Consider the following 18839-nt stretch of genomic DNA (forward strand, 5'->3'; position numbering starts at 1 on the left):
AGGACGTGCTGAAACTTTTAGGCCCTGATAGTTCAGTAATTCTTTGTTTCCATCTGCATTTTTACAACAAGCAGAAAACCGTATCATACCTCCTAAATGAAGCACTCAGTCCTTCCACTTCTAGCAAAGCCTCCTCGTATTGCTGAACCTCTTTTCCTATACATGTGCCAGTCTGTGCAGATGGTGTGCACAAACATCAAATTCCTCCCAGCAGTCACAGGTTTCTATCCTGGTTCATCAGTTCATTCCTTCTCACAACACTGGAAGGTCAGCAGCAATAACAGAAATCAAGAAACTGAGCACCAACATGAGCACCAACAGCGAAAGCAGTAGTGTCCAAGGGTGGAATCCACAGCTGAAGTCAGGAAAGCTAACAGTTAGAGAGTCAGGTCTGTTAGCACTAGTTCTTTTTGTGGGGAGAAGAAACTATTTCCTCTAACAGCACACATTTTATTTGCGTCTTTGAAGACTGACAACTCAGCCCAAGACAACTGGGAAAACAAACACTTCAATTGATCTTCTCTACATTTATATATAATCATTGAGAGGAAGAAGAATTTACACACTGAAGCACATTTTTATTAAGTGAAACGGAGCCAGTGGTGTAACTGAACCTATGCAGGCTGAATCAAGTCCATGCAGGTACACTCTCAAACCTTTCTGGTGGGGAGACCTCAAGGCAGAAATTGTTTATGTGCAAATATAGCCCATAAATATTTCCAATAGGACAGATGTTCTAGCGGCCCAAATAATTCATTTTGCTCAGCTTTTCTTCCCCCTTTCTCTTTGAAAAACTTGAATTTGCTCACAGAACTCCTTTTTGCTCTCTGTTGTAGAGTATGTGGGTGTTAGGTATTTCCATCAGCTCTTTTTTTCCCCCCTTTTTCCCAGATGCAAACACATCCATGCAATACAAACACCATTTGCTTTACCACAGTGTCTGGCAACCAGGACCTCACAATACCAGCCAGGTGCTGCCCCAAGAAAAGACAACCCTGCAGTAAAACTGGGGACAGAAGTGACACTAAAATGACCAAGCATCATATAACCTTTCATATTTGCCTGACCTGAAGAATCCTTCTCCTGCCCAGTATCCATGCCTTGTCTTGGTATTTCAGTCATCAGTAAAACAAGCAAGCAAAAAATTGTACTAGAAGCACAAAATCCAGTATTACAGAATAAAAATGCTGCCAACACAAAAGCATGACCAGTCGGAAAAGGTGAAGTCATCTGAAAATTACTTATTTTTCTGCCTCTATTCTGCCGAGATAAGAAATTAGGGCTTCTAATGTGGGAAAAAAGACCATTTCCCAGCAATTCTCTCCACCAAATTCCTCTCACACCTCTCTCTCCAGCACTCCGATCCCATTCTCCACACACACAGCAGCTGAGGCTTTTGTTTCTCTACATCAGCACAGAGTAAATGTACTTCATCCAGTGAATCTGCAAAAATACAAATGAAAATCTATGTTCCCCTGATCTGCCACAAATGTCAGCTGAGATTTGGCACAAGTCACAGAGAAGTCCAGTGCTAGGTTGCTGTACTGACCTCCTCTCTTACACAGCCAAGGCTAATGATCTCTGCTACCAATGGCTCATTTGAGTTTTTAATCACAGTGGAAATTACTCCATAAGCCTAAAACTTATCAGCCATTAACTTCGTGGGACAATGTTACTTTGAAATAGATTAAAATTCCCCAGGTAAAGGAAGAGCTCAAAGTAATCATGTTACTTTCATGAAAAGTGTATAGTAAAGCACATAAAATGCTTAGATATTGGGACTGCACTCCAAAAGGAAATGTAACTGCTTCAGGGAACACAAGATCAATGCTATTTATAGACGACAGTCTCATTTACAGTAACTTTCTGCAACAAAAGAATAATATTAAGGAAAAGAAGATTTACTTTAATTCCTTATATCAATCTGACTTTGGGCAAAAGAAAGAAAAAACAAATTGTGAACTTCTCTATATAGAACAGGCATGGAATAGAAACAAAGGGCATTTCATAACATATTTTTTTTCTTTTTTAAAAAAAAAATCTTGGCTTTAAGCAATTTAATTAAAAAAAAAAAGAAGGAACATCACTCTTTCCACCGCTATGTTCTGTAACCCTTTTTTGGAGTTTTTGTAAGTCACTGCAGCAAGACTGATACATTTACAGTATGGTGTATTTCGGGAGAAAAGGAAGCTGAAGGTTAGCACATCTCTTCTCAATTCCCCTCTCCCAATAGAGGAGAGCAGTAAAGGTTTGACAGCAGTAACGTGGGCATGCGTGGGCACAGCTGAAGAGGTGGGAAGCACCTCACGCAACAGCAGTAGCATGTCAGGGAGCAGAGCTCCCACCAAGGCAGCAATGGCACCAGGGATCCCAGCAGGCAGCAACAGGCTCCTCCAACTGTGGGATTTCAGCTGGCAGTTCACATGAACCATACCAACTGCCCTGACTTCAAAGTATTTTTCCGATGAGCAACAATAAAATAACACGGTATATGCCATGCACTCAAGTCATCAATATCCAGGCTCCCCAAAACAGAGAGGTTCTCCCTCAAGCCAATAAAGAAAAAGGTTTTTATCATTTCTATATGACTCACTATAACCAGAATGTCTGACATTCAGAACTTAGGCAGTAAATTAAATCATGCAGAGCATGCTGGCTTTGCTTAACTTAAGGTGCTCATCTGCAAATTGCATATGCAGTAGGTCTGACATCTCTAGAACCTGTTAAGACTGCACATAGCCATACTGCTGCCTGGGGCTGGTTAGACAGAAATACAGGAGCTCTAAATAGAAACTAAATAGTTTCAAAAAAGTAAGAAGAAAGAAGTCATAACAACAACTCTCTGATCTCTTCTGCTATACAGTACTATGCAATAGTCGTCTGCTCAGAAGTAACATTCCCATAGGCTTACTTAACATCACAGACTGTCATGTCTAAATATCTTATTTTGTGAAAGCTTCTTTATATTTCTCCTTCTTTCTGCCTGCATTTTGTCAGCTTGGCAAATTATCCAATACAGGGGAAAAAAAAACCCAACAGCAAGGAACCAGTTTTCCTTTCACTGGCCAGATTACATACCAAGTTATACTCAGCTAATACACCAAGTGCCTTCCATTACAAAATTACATTTCATTAACATATCTGGCCTTAGGATAGTAAGAAAGGAAATCTTGTTCCCATTCTATAGATGAGGAGTTGAAAGCACTTCTTTCAGACAGTACAAACACTGAACAGACAAGGTTCAGAACAGAAATTTACCCGTTTTCACTGCAGAAACCAACTTCACAGACAACAGCACTACCAGAGTCAGCTCTCCATCCTATCTTGGTTAAGCTTTTGCCCTGATTATTAGCAATGCTTACATGTCCCAGCATCAGCACGTGATACCTGTACCCTGGATTTCATACTGTATTGTATCAGAGAGTTGCTGTACTAAGTTCACAAGTTCAGTAAAGGCTTTATATTTGCTTCCAGTTGTAGTTAACCTGAACATGAGAAGCTGAACAAAAGTGTGTGTTCCTAGCGATTTCTTTTTACCTGAAATCAGATACTAAGTCTCTGCATGAAGTTCCCATCAGCATCAAGTATAACATGACATGCAATCATCTCATGCTTGAGAAACACTTTCAGACAAAATCTGTTATTTAGGTTTGCTTGCCACTGTCAATAGAGCAAAGCTGTAACAGTGAGATAGCACAAGTCACTGTGACAGGTAAAAGGAGTAAAGTGGAAGAGGCCATGGTCTCAGAGCAACCTCCACACCTCCTCTGTACCTCTAACTACAAACTGGACAGAGTACGGTGTAGAAACTCAGAACCCAGTCATCTGACTGACTCACTGGCCAGGCAACGGCAGTTAGCACCTTGTATCCATCTAATAAACCAAAGATAAACAATAATGTGCTTCCTTTGTAAAATACTTTCAAATTCACAATTGAAAGTTCTATACAATGTGGTGTGAGTTTGGCTGGTTAGTTTGGGGGTTTTTTGCGGTGGTCGTTGGTTTTTTTAAATTTGAGGGCTCCCCTATCTGGAATAACATTATTAAGAACCGACTACACATACAAGATCCAAACTGAGAAAAAAGCATATGCATTTATTCTCTAATTGAAAGCCATGTCCTTAATCTCTGAAATCCATTTGTATGTATACACAGAGGGTTGGATGCAGCACACAGTCAAACATTCTCTCTAACTTCAGTTTCAAGATACAGTAGTGAGAAAGTTCTCAGTAACTTCAGAGAGGAAGGAAGTCCTACCACAGCACTAGGCTATACTACAGGTACAAGATATCACAGGGAAGCCCATCACAACACACCTACCCTTCACTCAAGGAATCATCACAACTGCACAGCCTCCACACTGAGAACTTGGAGGTCAAACAACTCAAAATCCCTCAGCCCTCATGAGACTGGTGAGTTATCAGCAAGTCCAGCAAAGCATTTGTTAAATTAGCTACTTGAAATGAAGCAGCTGAGTCCTGAATTTTGCCTGTGCCTGATTTAGACATGCCAACACGTAGGACATCCTCCTCCTTATAACTCACATAATTTTTAATATGTGACTGTTCCTTGTTCAAGAGCCACAGCTTCTCTTTATGATGCCCATTAATGATGACAATGTACTACACTATGACTACGATTCAATTAGGAAGGGGGTAGATAATAATTTGCAGGGCTCTCTGAAGATCTCAACAACTGTTCTCATTTCACAGATCACTGATTCTTTAGAAGGACCAGAAAGTCCTGGAAATAAAACTGCAATACTTATTAAACTAGCTCTGTCTCACAGCCATTAAGTTTTTCTTATGCCCTAAATGAAAACAACCCTTATGGATGATGAGCTTAGAAAAATTGAATAAGCAGTTCTAACCAACTAAAAGATATTGCTCCCCCCACCCTTCCCCTTTTAAACTCCTGAACTGCTCTTTACATTAGAGCCAAAAGGGAGTTCACAGTTTGCAAATTCACAGCACTTCTGCTCACCTACTGATACTACCCATAAAATCCAACTAGGACTTCGAGCAAGATCCACCCGTTACACGGAAGAGCCTAATACAAAATAGGTCACCTGCAAACACAAAGTAAGTTTAATTCACATAATGACACAGCGACAAACTGTTCAGTAGCCCATCGGGTCAACCCAGACTCTCCTGAGCTTCCTTGAAGCTTCAGAATGACAGCAGTCAGTGCAATTCCTCGGGAGGGCTGAGTCCTCTGAGCTAACGCACACCTGCGATGACAGGCCCTAGCAGAAAGAGAAGGGAGCTGGAACAAATCATTCTACAATACAGATGGTCCACAAAGGACCACAGTTTGAATGAGTACTCATTACAGAGCAGTACAGCAAATAAACACCAGAAACTCTTTTCCACTGCCACTGCTGTAATGTTTACAGTCCCTTCATATTTTTATTTACAAAACAGAGCTACAATCCTTGCATGCTAATGTTTATACAACTTCTCTTTCAGAGCCACATGCCTTCTCTCCCACATTATTTTTTCCACTTACAGAAAAAATAACTCCTTAGAAATATTTCATTCTCTTTAATTTGTCCGATAGCTTCTTGCAGTTCTGAAGACTGATAATTGTAAGTGTAGATACTTCACTAACTTACAGAGACAGCATTTTTTCCAAGTTGAAGCATTGCTCATTTTTTAAAGAATCATGGGAAATTATTCCTCAAATTTAATTTATTTTACCCTTAGCCAAAGGGTTTTAATACATTGGAATAAAGTAAGTGGGAAGCAAAACATTGAAAAGAAACTTGTTCACATTTGAAACAGAGTATATGAAGTTCAGAAAAGCCTACTCTGACATTGTATGTCTTCCCTTTTTCTTCCCCCAATTATTGTCCAGGATCAAACATCAAAACAGCACCTTAAGCAAAGCTCGGGAAGGCCCCTGAAACATTTTTTACCTTGGATAAAAACAGTATTTTCAAAAAGGACATAAACCAACAGGGCCTACTGCCTTTAGCTCCAGCTGACTAACTGGTCTCCATTTGTTCTTCCATCCACACTCAAAGAAGCACTCTCAGGAAGTCAGCCCTTCCAGCAGTGACCCCATACTCCCTCTCTGGGTCAGTGCAAGGCCAGGAGAAACTGTGTCACCAGTTATGCAGCTTAGAAATAAGCAGTGAATTAGTGTCCCAGCAGCAGATCCTCATGCAGAGGCCACAGCTGGTCTTGTGCTCCCTTGAGAGCAGGGAAATCCCGCCTTGAACAAGCAGGTGAGTTGGGTCACAGTGTCCCACCCTGACAGTCAAGAAGGAAGGAGCACTGCAGCTCCTGCAAAGAAAAGGACCAGGGCAAAAGTGCATGGTGATTTCAATCACCAGATTGTTGCCTTTTTCCTCCCTCCTCTAGAGTTACAAAAAAAAAAAAAAAAAAATTATATGTGGTTTTGGTAAGACAGAGACTATTTTAGACCGTATACAAAATTAGAGTTTATAATATAGCGAACATTTGGCTTGCCATTGATACAGCTCTTATGGACACACATCACTCAGTAGGTCAGTGGCACACTGAAATACCCCAAGGTTAGAAGCTGGTATCAGCACAGCACCTCCCTTTATCACACCCATGTTACTTTGTTGGGTTAGTTCTCTTGCACATCTGCAGCATACATGTGAGGAAAAGAAACAAGCAAAAGGTAACGTGTAGCACCAGACTTGGAGCATAGCTTCCATTATTTGTCACCAGTGCACCTCAAACTGAGCCAAGGAACTCTACCACCACCTCCTTCAGTACACTGAGAAACTTCAAGTATGTAATCTGTTCTGCTTGTGGAATCCACAAGTTTTGTGTTAATTTTGCAGTAGAACTCCTTAGTGCAGCAGTTAAAAGTTGATCTGTGTGTTTTAGCTGTTGGGGCTAAGGAGAGCAGGCAGAAGAGACAGCCACAGTTGAAAATTCATGGATTTCAGTCAGCTGGGGTTACCTTGTTTTACACCTTGACTCCTGAATCACACAGCCAAAAAAATCACTTTTAATAAATTCCTCCTTAAAAGCATGACTTCCTTGAGCCAGAGCCTACATCTTTGAAATATCTAGTCTTGTTTTCTAAGTATCAGAAAAATGCTAGAAGACTTCACTCAACCAGATCATATTTTACCTGGGAATAAGTTTTGTTCATAAGGTTCTTTTTCCAACCTTCAAATGTCATTCTTTAAGTTTAGCTACATCACTCTTCAAATATTAAAAAATGACTACGATCATAAATCTTCCCAATCTAGATGATAGTAGCAGGCTTCATCTTACTTAGCTTTAAGTGTCTAACAGACAGTTTTCTACATCCAAGTTAGCTTGGTGTGCTCTCTTCTGCACCAATAATAATAGAAAAGGTCCTTTTGGGAGAGATTCATCTGTCATCTTCAGACAGCATGAACTCTCTGAACATGTAAACTTCAAATCTTTTTTTACCAGAAACAAGCCTAGAAGACCAGATTAAACTGAAACAGCTAATTATTAGATACCTAAAAACAGGGGGGAATGGATCCTACCCTTGTTTACAATGCTCAGAACACTCTTAACGCTTTTACTGGATTAACTAATTTTAGTTTCTTTAGTCTCCCAATAAAAGAGTTCTTCTCTCTGAAAAAAAAAATAGTAATATATTTAGGTCTTCTCTGAAGCTCTATGCTGAGTCATCTGTTTATATGTCCCAGAAGCAGACTCATCTTTTTGGCTAAAGGAACATGCTGGACACTAATACATCTACGGCATGATGGATGCTTTGTTCTTGTCTACAGGGATCTGATGTACAGTCAAAATTTCAGCATCTGTTGCATCCAAACTGACCAAAACTAGTGGCAACAAAGCATTCACACATAGCTGTTAATAGCTCAGGTACTAAGAATTAAGAATCAGTACCAGTGGTCATTGATACAGTCATTCCTTAAACCTTACCCAAAAGACCTATCAGATTTCTCAACTAAAAAGCTGTACATAAGAAGTATGACCATAGTTTTAATTCACCAAGATTAAATCCCAGACAAATCCAGTGGAATATGTGGTAAAGGGGCCCTAGGGCATGAGAAAACAGTCTCTTCAGATGTAGTTGGTCTTTGCATTGTGACTTCCTGGTTTTCAGCAATTAATCTCAAAAAGGACAGTGCTCCTTCATACCTTACCATTTATGGTTACAAAAAGCTTTGTAATAGGGGAATGATGTTAGGAGTTTAGCCACAGCAAAGCAAACCCAGAGAAGTACAGGAAAGGAAAAAAAATAATAATAAAAAATCCTTTGAGCTCTAAGTTCCACTACTATCCCACTTCTGTCATGTAACAGAAGTTTTTTCATCAGAGAAAGCAGCATTTCATCAAAAACAGTAAGTATATTTCTAAGCAACTGTTTTTCCTTGGGAGCATGCAATAGCTTTTGAGTTCTGAAAAGTACAGTGTTTTTGGAAGCAATAATCTTTCTAAATCTGCAGCACTAATGGGACAGCCCAGAGAGCCCACACGGTACAGACAAGTCAGATATTCTCTCTTTTGTAACTGGATACAATCTGGTAATTCTCCATATTTTTTAGCAATTAAAGCATTAAAATTACTTTTGTTCATTTTAATGGTAAATACACTTTTACTCTTCGGAGTTTCATGGCTTTGGGTGTCCAGCTTTCCTTTAGAAGCTGTGCTTGTCTACCTCTAATTAAAGTTTAAGAGAGGAAACAGGCCCTTGAACTCTTTCAGGCTTCCCTGAAATCTACTCTTAAATTGATTCATTCTGTGCAGCCTGCTACTGCACAGAATCCAAAAGCAGCACTTAGAAAGATTTCAGAGCTGCTGAATTGAGCATGTAACTTCTTTTTTTTTTTTTCCTTTAAGAACTATCAGGTTTAAAAGCTAACAGAATTACTCTTATACAACTGCATAAGTTTTTAAACTAAAAAGCTACCTTGTTTAATTCACTCTAGTATCACATCAGGTAAACAGTTCATTAATAAAGGAAAATGATACATCATATTTCAAAAAATAAATGTAGCCAGGTTACACAGTCAAAATACTGCTGCTTCAGTTTTCTAAGACAGCTGCATGAGTACACAGCAGAATCTTCTTTACTGTGCGCATTTCTATCAAGGTTCAGCATTGCCTTGTTCTGTAATATACACAATATTTGTGGTCTCTGGTGCACAGAACAGTTTACAGGTAATGGGTTCTTATCAATCTGCAATGAACAAAACCAGTTTTCCCTGGCCCCTGCATCCCTGGCAAAGGCAGACCTGTTACCAGCAAGAAACACATGTAAGTGTTAGAGTAGGAAGTGGAGGGTGGGGAGAGGGGAAGCAAGTGCCAACACAAATGTATTTTTGACTTCAGGCCTGTTGTCCAGGGTGTAACTGGTGGAGCAGTAAATAAGAAAAAGATGAGGGTAAGATCGAAACAGAAAGGAAGAAGAATCTAAACAGTGTTAAAATACTCATGGAAAAAGGTAGGCAAGTGTGAGTGATCGAACTAATTCTACTCAGACACTAGTAAATATGTATAATCTGTGCAGCTCTGCCACAGTAGCATAACCAGTACAGAACTCATATTTATAGATCTAAAACTTAAATGGCTCTCTGGTTCCCACAGAAAGTACTTAGGCAATAAGCTAGCAATAAATACTATGCTCCTGTTACACACCCAGCAAGGCCAGCAATTTTTATGTTGTTCACACAAGGTGTTTGGAGACTAAAATAAGGTGACTATTAAGTTGGCACTTGATAGGAGAAAGTAAATGGCTCTTTTGTATGCAGAGGCACTAGAGGACAAAGGGCCCAGGCCTATTTAAAAACTCTGCATTGCTTTAGAGATGTAGGTGACTTGCAATCACTCCTCCTGGTGTGATGTAGCGTTAGCACTTGATGCTCATCCGAAAGCAATGCATAAATGCTCACAGGAAATTCACCATATGGTGTAGGATAGACCAGCTTAAAAAAAAAAAAAAAAAAAAATGACTAGCTCACTGTTAATATTTATTCCCAACTTAAATTTGGCAGAAAGGTTTAGCACCCTTTATTCGGCAAGCGAGGGAGATGAATTCATCAGTACTACTGACACTGTCATACCCAAGTTAAGAGCAGCCTGAAATAGCTCAAGAGAGAGGTCTCACCCAAACTCATGGAGGTCACAGCACTGGAAACTCCTCAAGAGATAGGGGAGGAGGCAGCAAAGACTTCCCACCAAGTATCAAACATGTCTACTAATCAAAACAGGGGACTATTCCAAACCTGAGCAGATGGCATCCCTGGGTTTATCACCAGCAGCTGTCAACACAGCGATTATACACCGAAATTGCACAGCTAATACACTGTGTAATTTAACTAGACCAAAAAAGATTAGGGAGAGGGAACATTATTAAAAGATTTGGAGCTTATATTTTCCTAATAATTATGGAGGCATACCACAATCTTCAGTACAAAAGATTTGCATTTAGATTTGCTCTTGAAAGCTGGACTAAAACCCACATCTTCCAAATTCAAATACAGTCAGAGACTTCCTGGGCCAATCAAGTCCTCTGCAGTGCTTCCTTTTTCAAAGGTTTAATGCTTTTGTCAGAGGAAACACTTAATTAGCTCTTTCAACATTCCTCTTCATATACATTGACAGAAGAGAAAAGTTTTTAATCTGAAAAAAATTAACCTTTTAAACAATGGAGAAATTCCAAATAAAATGTTTTTCTATATGCATGCAGCATAGCTTTGCCTTGACAAATAATGCAAGACATTCAGCACATGAACATAATATTGATGTATGAAAGGAAAAAAATGCACAGGGGGTTTCCTTCACTGCCTTGGATTTCCTCTTAAATTATTCTGCACATGCATGAAATAGTGTTACAGATTTTCCTGGTCTTTTAAATTTTAAAGTCTAAAAAAATGCAGCAGGAAGTATGTATTTCAGTTTTAGAGACCACAGCTAATGTGGTGCAGCAACACAACAGTGACGTGAGCACCTTTGATTTACTCTGCCTGGAGACCTAGCCAGTTATTTTTTATGTTTATAGAAGCGCTTGGTGAGATATTTTTAGATGAATCTTCCTTGTTAACGTTCTCTGCATAATTTATGCATCCTTATTCTCTTTGGTATAGAGCTGACATCTGAACTAGGGGAGCAGAGGCAAACAGGATCACCTAGCAGCCCACACAGAGAACCAGTGTCAGGCCACCCAGCTGGTGTCAGGATGGGGAACAACACTGCACGTAACAGTGGTGAACAATCACAATTTACACACACTGATTTCTTATGTGTCATGAAGTCTGGCAGTTTAAGATGATAATGAAGGATAAATTTACTGGTACTTCTGCTGAGTATGTGGCTGTCATTCAAGCAGACTGATGGGGCAATTACATTTCTTACTAATTCTTTGGTTAATAGTCTCAGAGTTCTTGTTTTCCATGTAACAAGGGGTCTAATTACCCCACTATTTCTCAGCACAACTGGGACAGCTATGTAAACATTATGCTTCATCTAAAATTCAAGACATCAACAGCACTAGGCCACCAGAAGTTTTCCACAAGGCATGGTGGCAGTACTAATCTTTCACTTTTTCATTTTCCCACAGAACTAATCAAAGTTAATCACTGTTACTGTTATGTAAGGATTTCCCATTAACAACACAAGTTTTCACTTCCCTGTCATTAGCTTCTCACTATAAGGAACTGCCACTCGGGCACCACGCGGACTCAGGGCCTGCGGTCCAGGACTGATGATGTTCCTTTATTCCATTTTCCCCTCCAACCAAGCTGCACAATCAGTAAAGGACAGTCAGTTTAATAGCAATTGGTCTTAAGGTGCTGTGCTGCAGTGTTCCCATATTTTAATTATTGGGGAACGGTTCGTTTTTTGAAAATTCTATTTCCACTTTTTCCCCACAGAACTAAAAGAAACAACAGAAGCTTCCAAGGAACAATCACCACCAACATTTATGCAAGTTTCCCTGTGGGGTGCACATGCCTCTGTGCATGGTTAGACACAAGTATGCAGGCAGCACGTGAGCACACTGACAGGGCTTGATGCCACGTGGTCTATTTATAGCCTCACAGACCAAGAAAAACACAATACGGCCTAATTTAAGGGTATTAGCTCACATGCTGTAATAAAGCAAAATTCCAGTAAGCAGGTAAGGTTCATCTTACGACAGTTTCCAACTTAAGACACTTCTTATAATGCCAGTGAATTATACATGATCATCAGAAAAACAATTCCACTCAAAATGCTGTACACAAAATTCACAGAGGATATTGATGTTTTATTTAAAGTGGAATTAAATATGGAACTGGACAAAATTCAGTATTCCAACAACAACTCCTTTTGTTCCTAGGGGCACCTCAGAACAGCCTTTCATTTTGACATCATGTCCTAGCAACTTCAAAATATATCCTGTATATATTCTGTAACTAACTCCGGGATACGCTAAATGACCAAAGCTGTTTTATTGTCCATAGACTCTATACTTTTATTGTTAATTAACACCTGAATGTGTTTAGTAGTCTAAAACCAGTAGAATTTCAATGTTCAAATACTTTTTGTCTTTGATCATTGAACAGTCAAAGTAAGGTGCTTTTACCAGGGCAAAAACAGAACAGTAAAGAAAGCATCATACAGATTCTGTTCATGTTATTTCTTTCAGGAGCTGATGGTGCCTTTACCTCACCTTTCACCAACCTCAGAGTTGTCCTTCACCCCCAGTAACACCACAGCTCTGCCAGCCTGGGGCAGCCAGGGACCATCTACTCATGGTTAACCTGAAGAGCCTACTTGCTAACTTAGGCTTGTGCTTGTCTTACACTGGATCTAAACTTAAATCTTGGTATTTGCTCTGTTGCTTGGCTGAACACAAGTCGATTTAGGCAGGGACCACACCATCCTGAAAGGCCAGCCAGTAAGGATAACCACTGAGTAGCTGCACATACCTGAAGCTGAAATCCTGAAAATGTACCAGCTACTGCATGAAGCTGTGCACTGTTGTCTTGCACATGTGAACAGGACTGAAACCTGTTTCGGCATGTATGCAACATATTTTCCCTTTCTCCTTCTGTTCAGCTTTCCGCCCTTCTCCCTCCCCCAGCCCAACCCCCCCCATCTTACCAGCCTTGTCATTTGCCATAACTATGTCGGGCACCACGTTTTCATTAAAAAACAAAAACCCACAAACCTTCAGTTACAGTTGTCAGACACTGGTGATGGGTTGAACTCTCAGCAACTGTTACAGCTCATTTATATATTAAACCTATACATCAGTCACAATGATTTAATAGCATGTTTTCACAGTGATTATCTTCATATTCTCTTTATCAAAGCATTAGCAAGGTCATTTAAAATGCTGTTTGGCAAGGGAGCAGGAGGAAAATGCCAGTCACTCCCAAGTTCAGGTTCAGACAGCTCTGCATGAGTTCCCCCAGTGTTACACCAACACGTGACAGTTTGCACTCTCTCACTAGTGCCGAGAGCAGCCCTGACCCCATGCTTGTGGTCAAACAACAGCAGTTTTAAACTGCTGTGTTTTCTAATCCTGTTCCATTGTGTTTAGTGCCATCATACCTCTTCTGTCTAGAAAACACAGCTTGTCTTTGCTATTTGCTTAGATGTCAAGTTTTGAGCATCCCTAAATGGACAAGGTCAAACAACAAACATGCAGAAGTCTGAACTGGGCATCTCAAATGCGAAATTTTAAATTATTGCAGCTCTTTGTAATAAGAGTGCCACATTTTAGACCAATTCAGAAGAAAAGGCATAATGTAAAAAGGATTCTGTTGTGGGAAGATCTTCCCTTCATGTAGCCCTTACCAATACATAGCACAGCATCTCTTACTTCAGAGAAACAGCAACATAGACCAGACTGAATTAAGGCTGAGGACAACTGGGTTGTTAATAGAACTCTCAAAAAAAGTAATCAGGTTTTCCTACCCCATCTCTTAGCCATGTCCTCCTCCCTACCTCGCCTTTAAAGTACTATATGGTAAATATCATAAAGTAAAAAAGGAGTCTACTGATAACAAAAAACACAGTAACTTTTTCTTCGGTTCCAGTTTTTACAAAAATGGGACTGTTCCTCCAAGGGATGCATTATATTTCAGAAAGTCATTACACACCCACAATATCCATAGTCAACCCTAGTCACATATTCCCTCTCCTGTCTGTATTTTATTTTACCCTAGAAAGAGATTGTTCAGATTTCACAACTCAATCATGTTGGGAAAAAAGCTGGTGACTGCACAGAAGCGAGGGGAGACAAGAGCCCTGTGCCTGGGACTGGGAATGGTTGCGTGCTCCATGATGATGTACTTTTTTATTGGGATCACCATTGTGCCGTTCTACACTAAAAGGTAATAACAGTCAGTTGTTTATGAGTACAAAGCTATTTCTTTTTCCTGTCAAATATAATTATTAAAACAGTGGTGAAATATATGTCACTACATTGTACAATAAATAAACAATATGCTCTTGAAGAGCTCATAAGATTTTAAGACAGAAGAGAAAGAAAAAAGTGAGCCAAGAAGCCATCAGGCATTTACAGGTAAGCAAGAGAGAGGGAATGGATCATCTCCAGGGCTAGAATGAGAACAGACTGGAACAAAACATTTACTATAAAAACATGTAAGATAAAAAACAACTATGCATATCAAAGCTTGATAAGGGAAAGCTAAGTCTTGCATAAATGCAGGGCAGGTGTGTTCTTTTAATAAAACTATAAAAACTTGGGCAGCAGAAGTCATGGTAAAATTGTTCAGCTGAGAATCTGTATCTTCCAAATCAACCATGATGAGAAACAAGTGCCTTCAACAGCCCAGTCTACCACAGCACATGTTGCAGAATGAATACTGAAGAAGTTACCATTACCCACATTTTTATTTCATTTTGCAAGTTCTGCCTCCGCACACAAATCAATTTGAAAAAAAACAAAGTAACAAGACAGACAGTGCAGTTCAGTTTTCCATGCTTGAAGACTCTGATAGAGAAAGCAAGTACATATACCTCATTCTTCCTGCTAAGAGCCCCTTTAAGCTCAAAAATGCTTGAAAAACATTATTTTTAAAAGAGTAATTCACATTTTATGTTTTTCCAGACTGATTACAAGACATGTGTATATAAAAAGATTTGTTTAGGAACTAGAATAAGTTTATTTCTTTGCTTTTTTTGCCACCAAAGTGTACTGCTGTAAGCAAAAGCTTACTATATTATCAGTAATAAAAGAGTAACTCTTGAGAAAAAGGGATAAGTAACAGCAAAAAATGAACTTTTGCCAGACAAAATCCTGCTACTTACTCATATAAAAGGTCCTTGTAATAAAGAAAAGGAGGAGAAGAGGGGGGAATATGGGAATTGATTTGAGTTCTGAGAATTACTGAATGAAATTAGTCAAAATATTTCCAAGACATCAAGTGCACTGCACTTCCAAATATTTACTACCATATATTAAAATCCATAGCAATTTTTCTTTCCTGAGTAACACTTGAAGCTGATTACAGATGGGGTTAGAATCTAGCTTCAAGCCACAGAATGCATAACAAACAGCAAAAACGACAACAAAAATGCTTTCCTATGGCAGCCCTTCTCCAGGTGCAGCAATGGACTGGGAGTGGATGAAATTCATAGCACCAAGACTAAACAGCCATGAACTCCACGCATGCCACCACTTGCAGCTGGCACACAGAGATGCATCTCCAGCACACGATTCATAACATATGCTGCTATCGCATTTAAAAGCAATACCTTTCGTTTTGTCTTTGTAGTGTCTGGACAACAGAAAGTGTGTGCAAGGTACTCAAAGCCAACATCAAGGACCAAGTTCTCTGCCCAAACAATGAAGGCTCAGATGAGGAGGACATCTTTCCTTATCCCTGTCTACAAGTGTGGGTTAATCTGACAGCCTCAGGACAAGAGGTTATGCTCTATCAGACTGAAGATACGCTGGAAAGAAATCCTAAGGTACTTGCAACACAGACTGAATAATCACTCTCTGCTGCCATCTAACACCTTTGAGGAGAAGGGGTGATTGTTTTTAAACCAAGCAGCAGAGTAAGAGTTGTTCATCTTTCACATGTTAATATCTGTGCTTAGACCAAGACATTTTTAAAATATTCCAGAAATTACACGGGTTTGGATTTTGTTTTAAACATCACCTCAAACATTAAGTTAATACTTGTTAAGGAATTACACCAGCTAAACATGAACATTTAACATTTATCAACACTGAAAGATACATAAGTTTCCAAGCTGAAGACTAACGGTAAGAAATAGTTTAAGCATGATTTGCTCAGTTGCTTGTTGAATTATCACAGGACAGACCTGAAGTTAAAAGCTGTCCAAAGTTAGAGCACAAATCCCAATTTTACTTCCATTTTAGGGTCATGACATGAAGCAGGGAATAAAGAAAGCAGAGAAAGGGGAAATGAGGGTGCTGTTGGGAATATGATGCACATTTTAGACAGAAAGGAGAAACATAGTTAATTCTGTAAGATGTTCACTCAGAAAATTCATGTGTCTTTGGTCTGGTCTGCAACTGTTTCTGGCCAGTATGGCAGCATGGACTCATGGAGAAGGCAGTGGCACTGCAGCAAGCACCTGTGTAACACAGAGAGGCTGGGCACTGTGGTAGAGGTCCCTTGGTCAGTTGTTTTACAGCTCTCTTCACCAGAAGATGACTGCAGACCATGTGTGGGACAGAAATACAGCTGCACAATATTCATTTGGCTTTATGAGTGTGTGAAGGATTAGAGAAGGTAAAAAAAGTAGGGTGTTATCCTTTTGTTCCTGTCAGTGCTCCTGCTTGGGAATCAGCAAAGAGCTCAACATTTTGAGGCTTGCTTCCCCAGTCAGAAGCACTCCTACAGGCATACTATCCCCAGGAAGATCACGTTCAGTTTGGTTCCAAAACCGTGAGTATTTCAGAGGCCTTACTCCAGCTCAACACTCCTTAAGGGGATGTTAAGTGAAATTGAGATCTTGGATGCCCAAGACTGAAGCACTTTCAGAATCCAAAACAAACACGCTCAGACTATAAGTGCTCATCTTCTTAAAGAAATTATATAATTAGAGCTTCACACAGTGCAAATCTGATGGCATAAAACACATTAAGAGAATTTCGCTAGATAATGCCTATCTTCATAGTCACTATCTCAGAGAAAGCTACATACAATGAAGTGGCCAAGCAGAAATTATCCACTGTACATTGAAACAAGAGCCTTGTTTACTGCAAAAAGGAGATGATTTGCTGATTTCCTACCTACTGTTTGCATTAATCCAAGTACAAGCCTTCAGGTCAGGAAGAATCATCCTGTTTCAGCCTTGGCCAATTTCCAGCTTAAGACACCTAAGCATTATTATGTATGCAAAATAATACTGCAGCAAAGAAACTGTTATGAACAACAACAAAGCAAGAGTGCTTCAAAGTCTAATAGTATTTCCACTGAAGACAAATAACTTTGTTTTATTACTACAGGTCAAAATAGTTCTGTTACAAGGACAAGTAGGAAGCCCCTCAGAGCTGTGCTTTCCTCTCATTTTTCTACTAGGTACAACCAGAGGTGCACAATGAAGCAACTTTGTTTGCCTGCACAACTAACACATTTCTGCTATGGTGGTGTATAGATGCTCTGCTAGGAATCTGAGCTTGGCACTGTAATAATAAAGTGACAGTCTCAGACTGCAGTTTTATTTTGAGCACATATGTATTATTGGTTTCCAACATTATTCTGGTCTGTGAATCTGCAGACTAGGGGCATAGACACATTGACAGAAACATGGCAACTGGGTTACAGACATAAGGAAACAAAGACGATCTCCAGGGATGCCAGCTAAACCACAACCGTTTCTGTCAGTACTAGCATGTCTGTTTTACTCAGACTTAGCTACAAACCTTGTATCAGAGTATCCATTATAATGTATCACCTTGATTTCTTATTCCAGTGCTCGTATGTCCCAGGCAAGTCAGAGAACTCTAATGAAGTTAAAACACGAATAGAAACAATTGCAAGCAATTTCAAAAAATACCAGACTTTCCCATGCTACTACGACCCAGGAGGAACACAGACCAACGTCATTTTAAGCAGACTTTATCCCCCGAAAGGCCTCCTCTTCGCTTTCCTTTGGCCTACACTCATGTTTACTGGTGGATGTCTGATTATTGTTCTGGTAAAAATTAGTCAGTATGTTTCTGTTCTTTCTGCTTGGCAGTAGAAAATAAATATCTAGCACAGATTGTTGCAAGATATTAAAATGCCTTTGTTTTGCCTCTCTTTATCTGCATTTTGTGACTTTCAATATACCAGGTGTCATTCTGAGAGCAGGCATTCCAGAAAACTGAATGGCACCCACTATGGATTGCAATTCATTACACAAGGACAAAAGATAAAACTGATTCCCATGAATGCCTGAAAATACCTCATAAGAACACAGACTGAGTTACCATCTATTGTTTTTTTGGGACTGTGGGGGTACAGTTGCTTTGCAGAGCTACAATTCAAGTTTACTACTAAACTCTCATTCCACATTTTAGACAGGATCCTAATTTTCTGTCTGGTTGAGAGCAGTTGGTGCCAGATCCATTGCCAAATGCATCATTACTGGCAGGCACACCCCTTATATACTTCATTACCAATATGTATTCATGACATACTCTTCTTGTCAGTTGAGAAAAGTTTTGTTACGGTCCACAGAGATATTTGTTATCACAGATTTCTCAGCTTTTGGGAAGGGTAAGGGGGAAAACAACTGGAAAACAAAATATACACGCATAAACAGTTCAAAGTTTGCACTCTAAACATATAACACCAATTGTATATAATGAAGTATATGCATAAAGCACAGTGTAAAGAAGCTTAAATACAAAAACTTACTTCTAATATAAGTCAA

General features: G+C 39.5%; 2 protein-coding genes across 3 annotated transcripts in view; one reads left to right on the forward strand and one right to left on the reverse strand.

Annotated features, from left to right (window-relative positions):
* The window catches only part of KCNIP1 (potassium voltage-gated channel interacting protein 1), a 454549-nt gene that overhangs the window by 402931 nt on the left and 32779 nt on the right, over nt 1-18839 (reverse strand). The gene's annotated exons all lie outside the window — the stretch shown is intronic.
* KCNMB1 (potassium calcium-activated channel subfamily M regulatory beta subunit 1) lies at nt 8189-18178 on the forward strand. The gene is made up of 4 exons (XM_074916183.1): nt 8189-8329; nt 14144-14311; nt 15719-15914; nt 17895-18178. Exons 2-4 carry the CDS (start codon nt 14175-14177, stop codon nt 18162-18164), a joined length of 603 nt encoding a protein of 200 aa, XP_074772284.1. The 5' UTR covers nt 8189-8329; nt 14144-14174; the 3' UTR covers nt 18165-18178.

The sequence above is a fragment of the Athene noctua genome, chromosome 12 (assembly GCF_965140245.1).
Source record: "Athene noctua chromosome 12, bAthNoc1.hap1.1, whole genome shotgun sequence".
NCBI classification, from domain to species: Eukaryota; Metazoa; Chordata; class Aves; order Strigiformes; family Strigidae; genus Athene; species Athene noctua.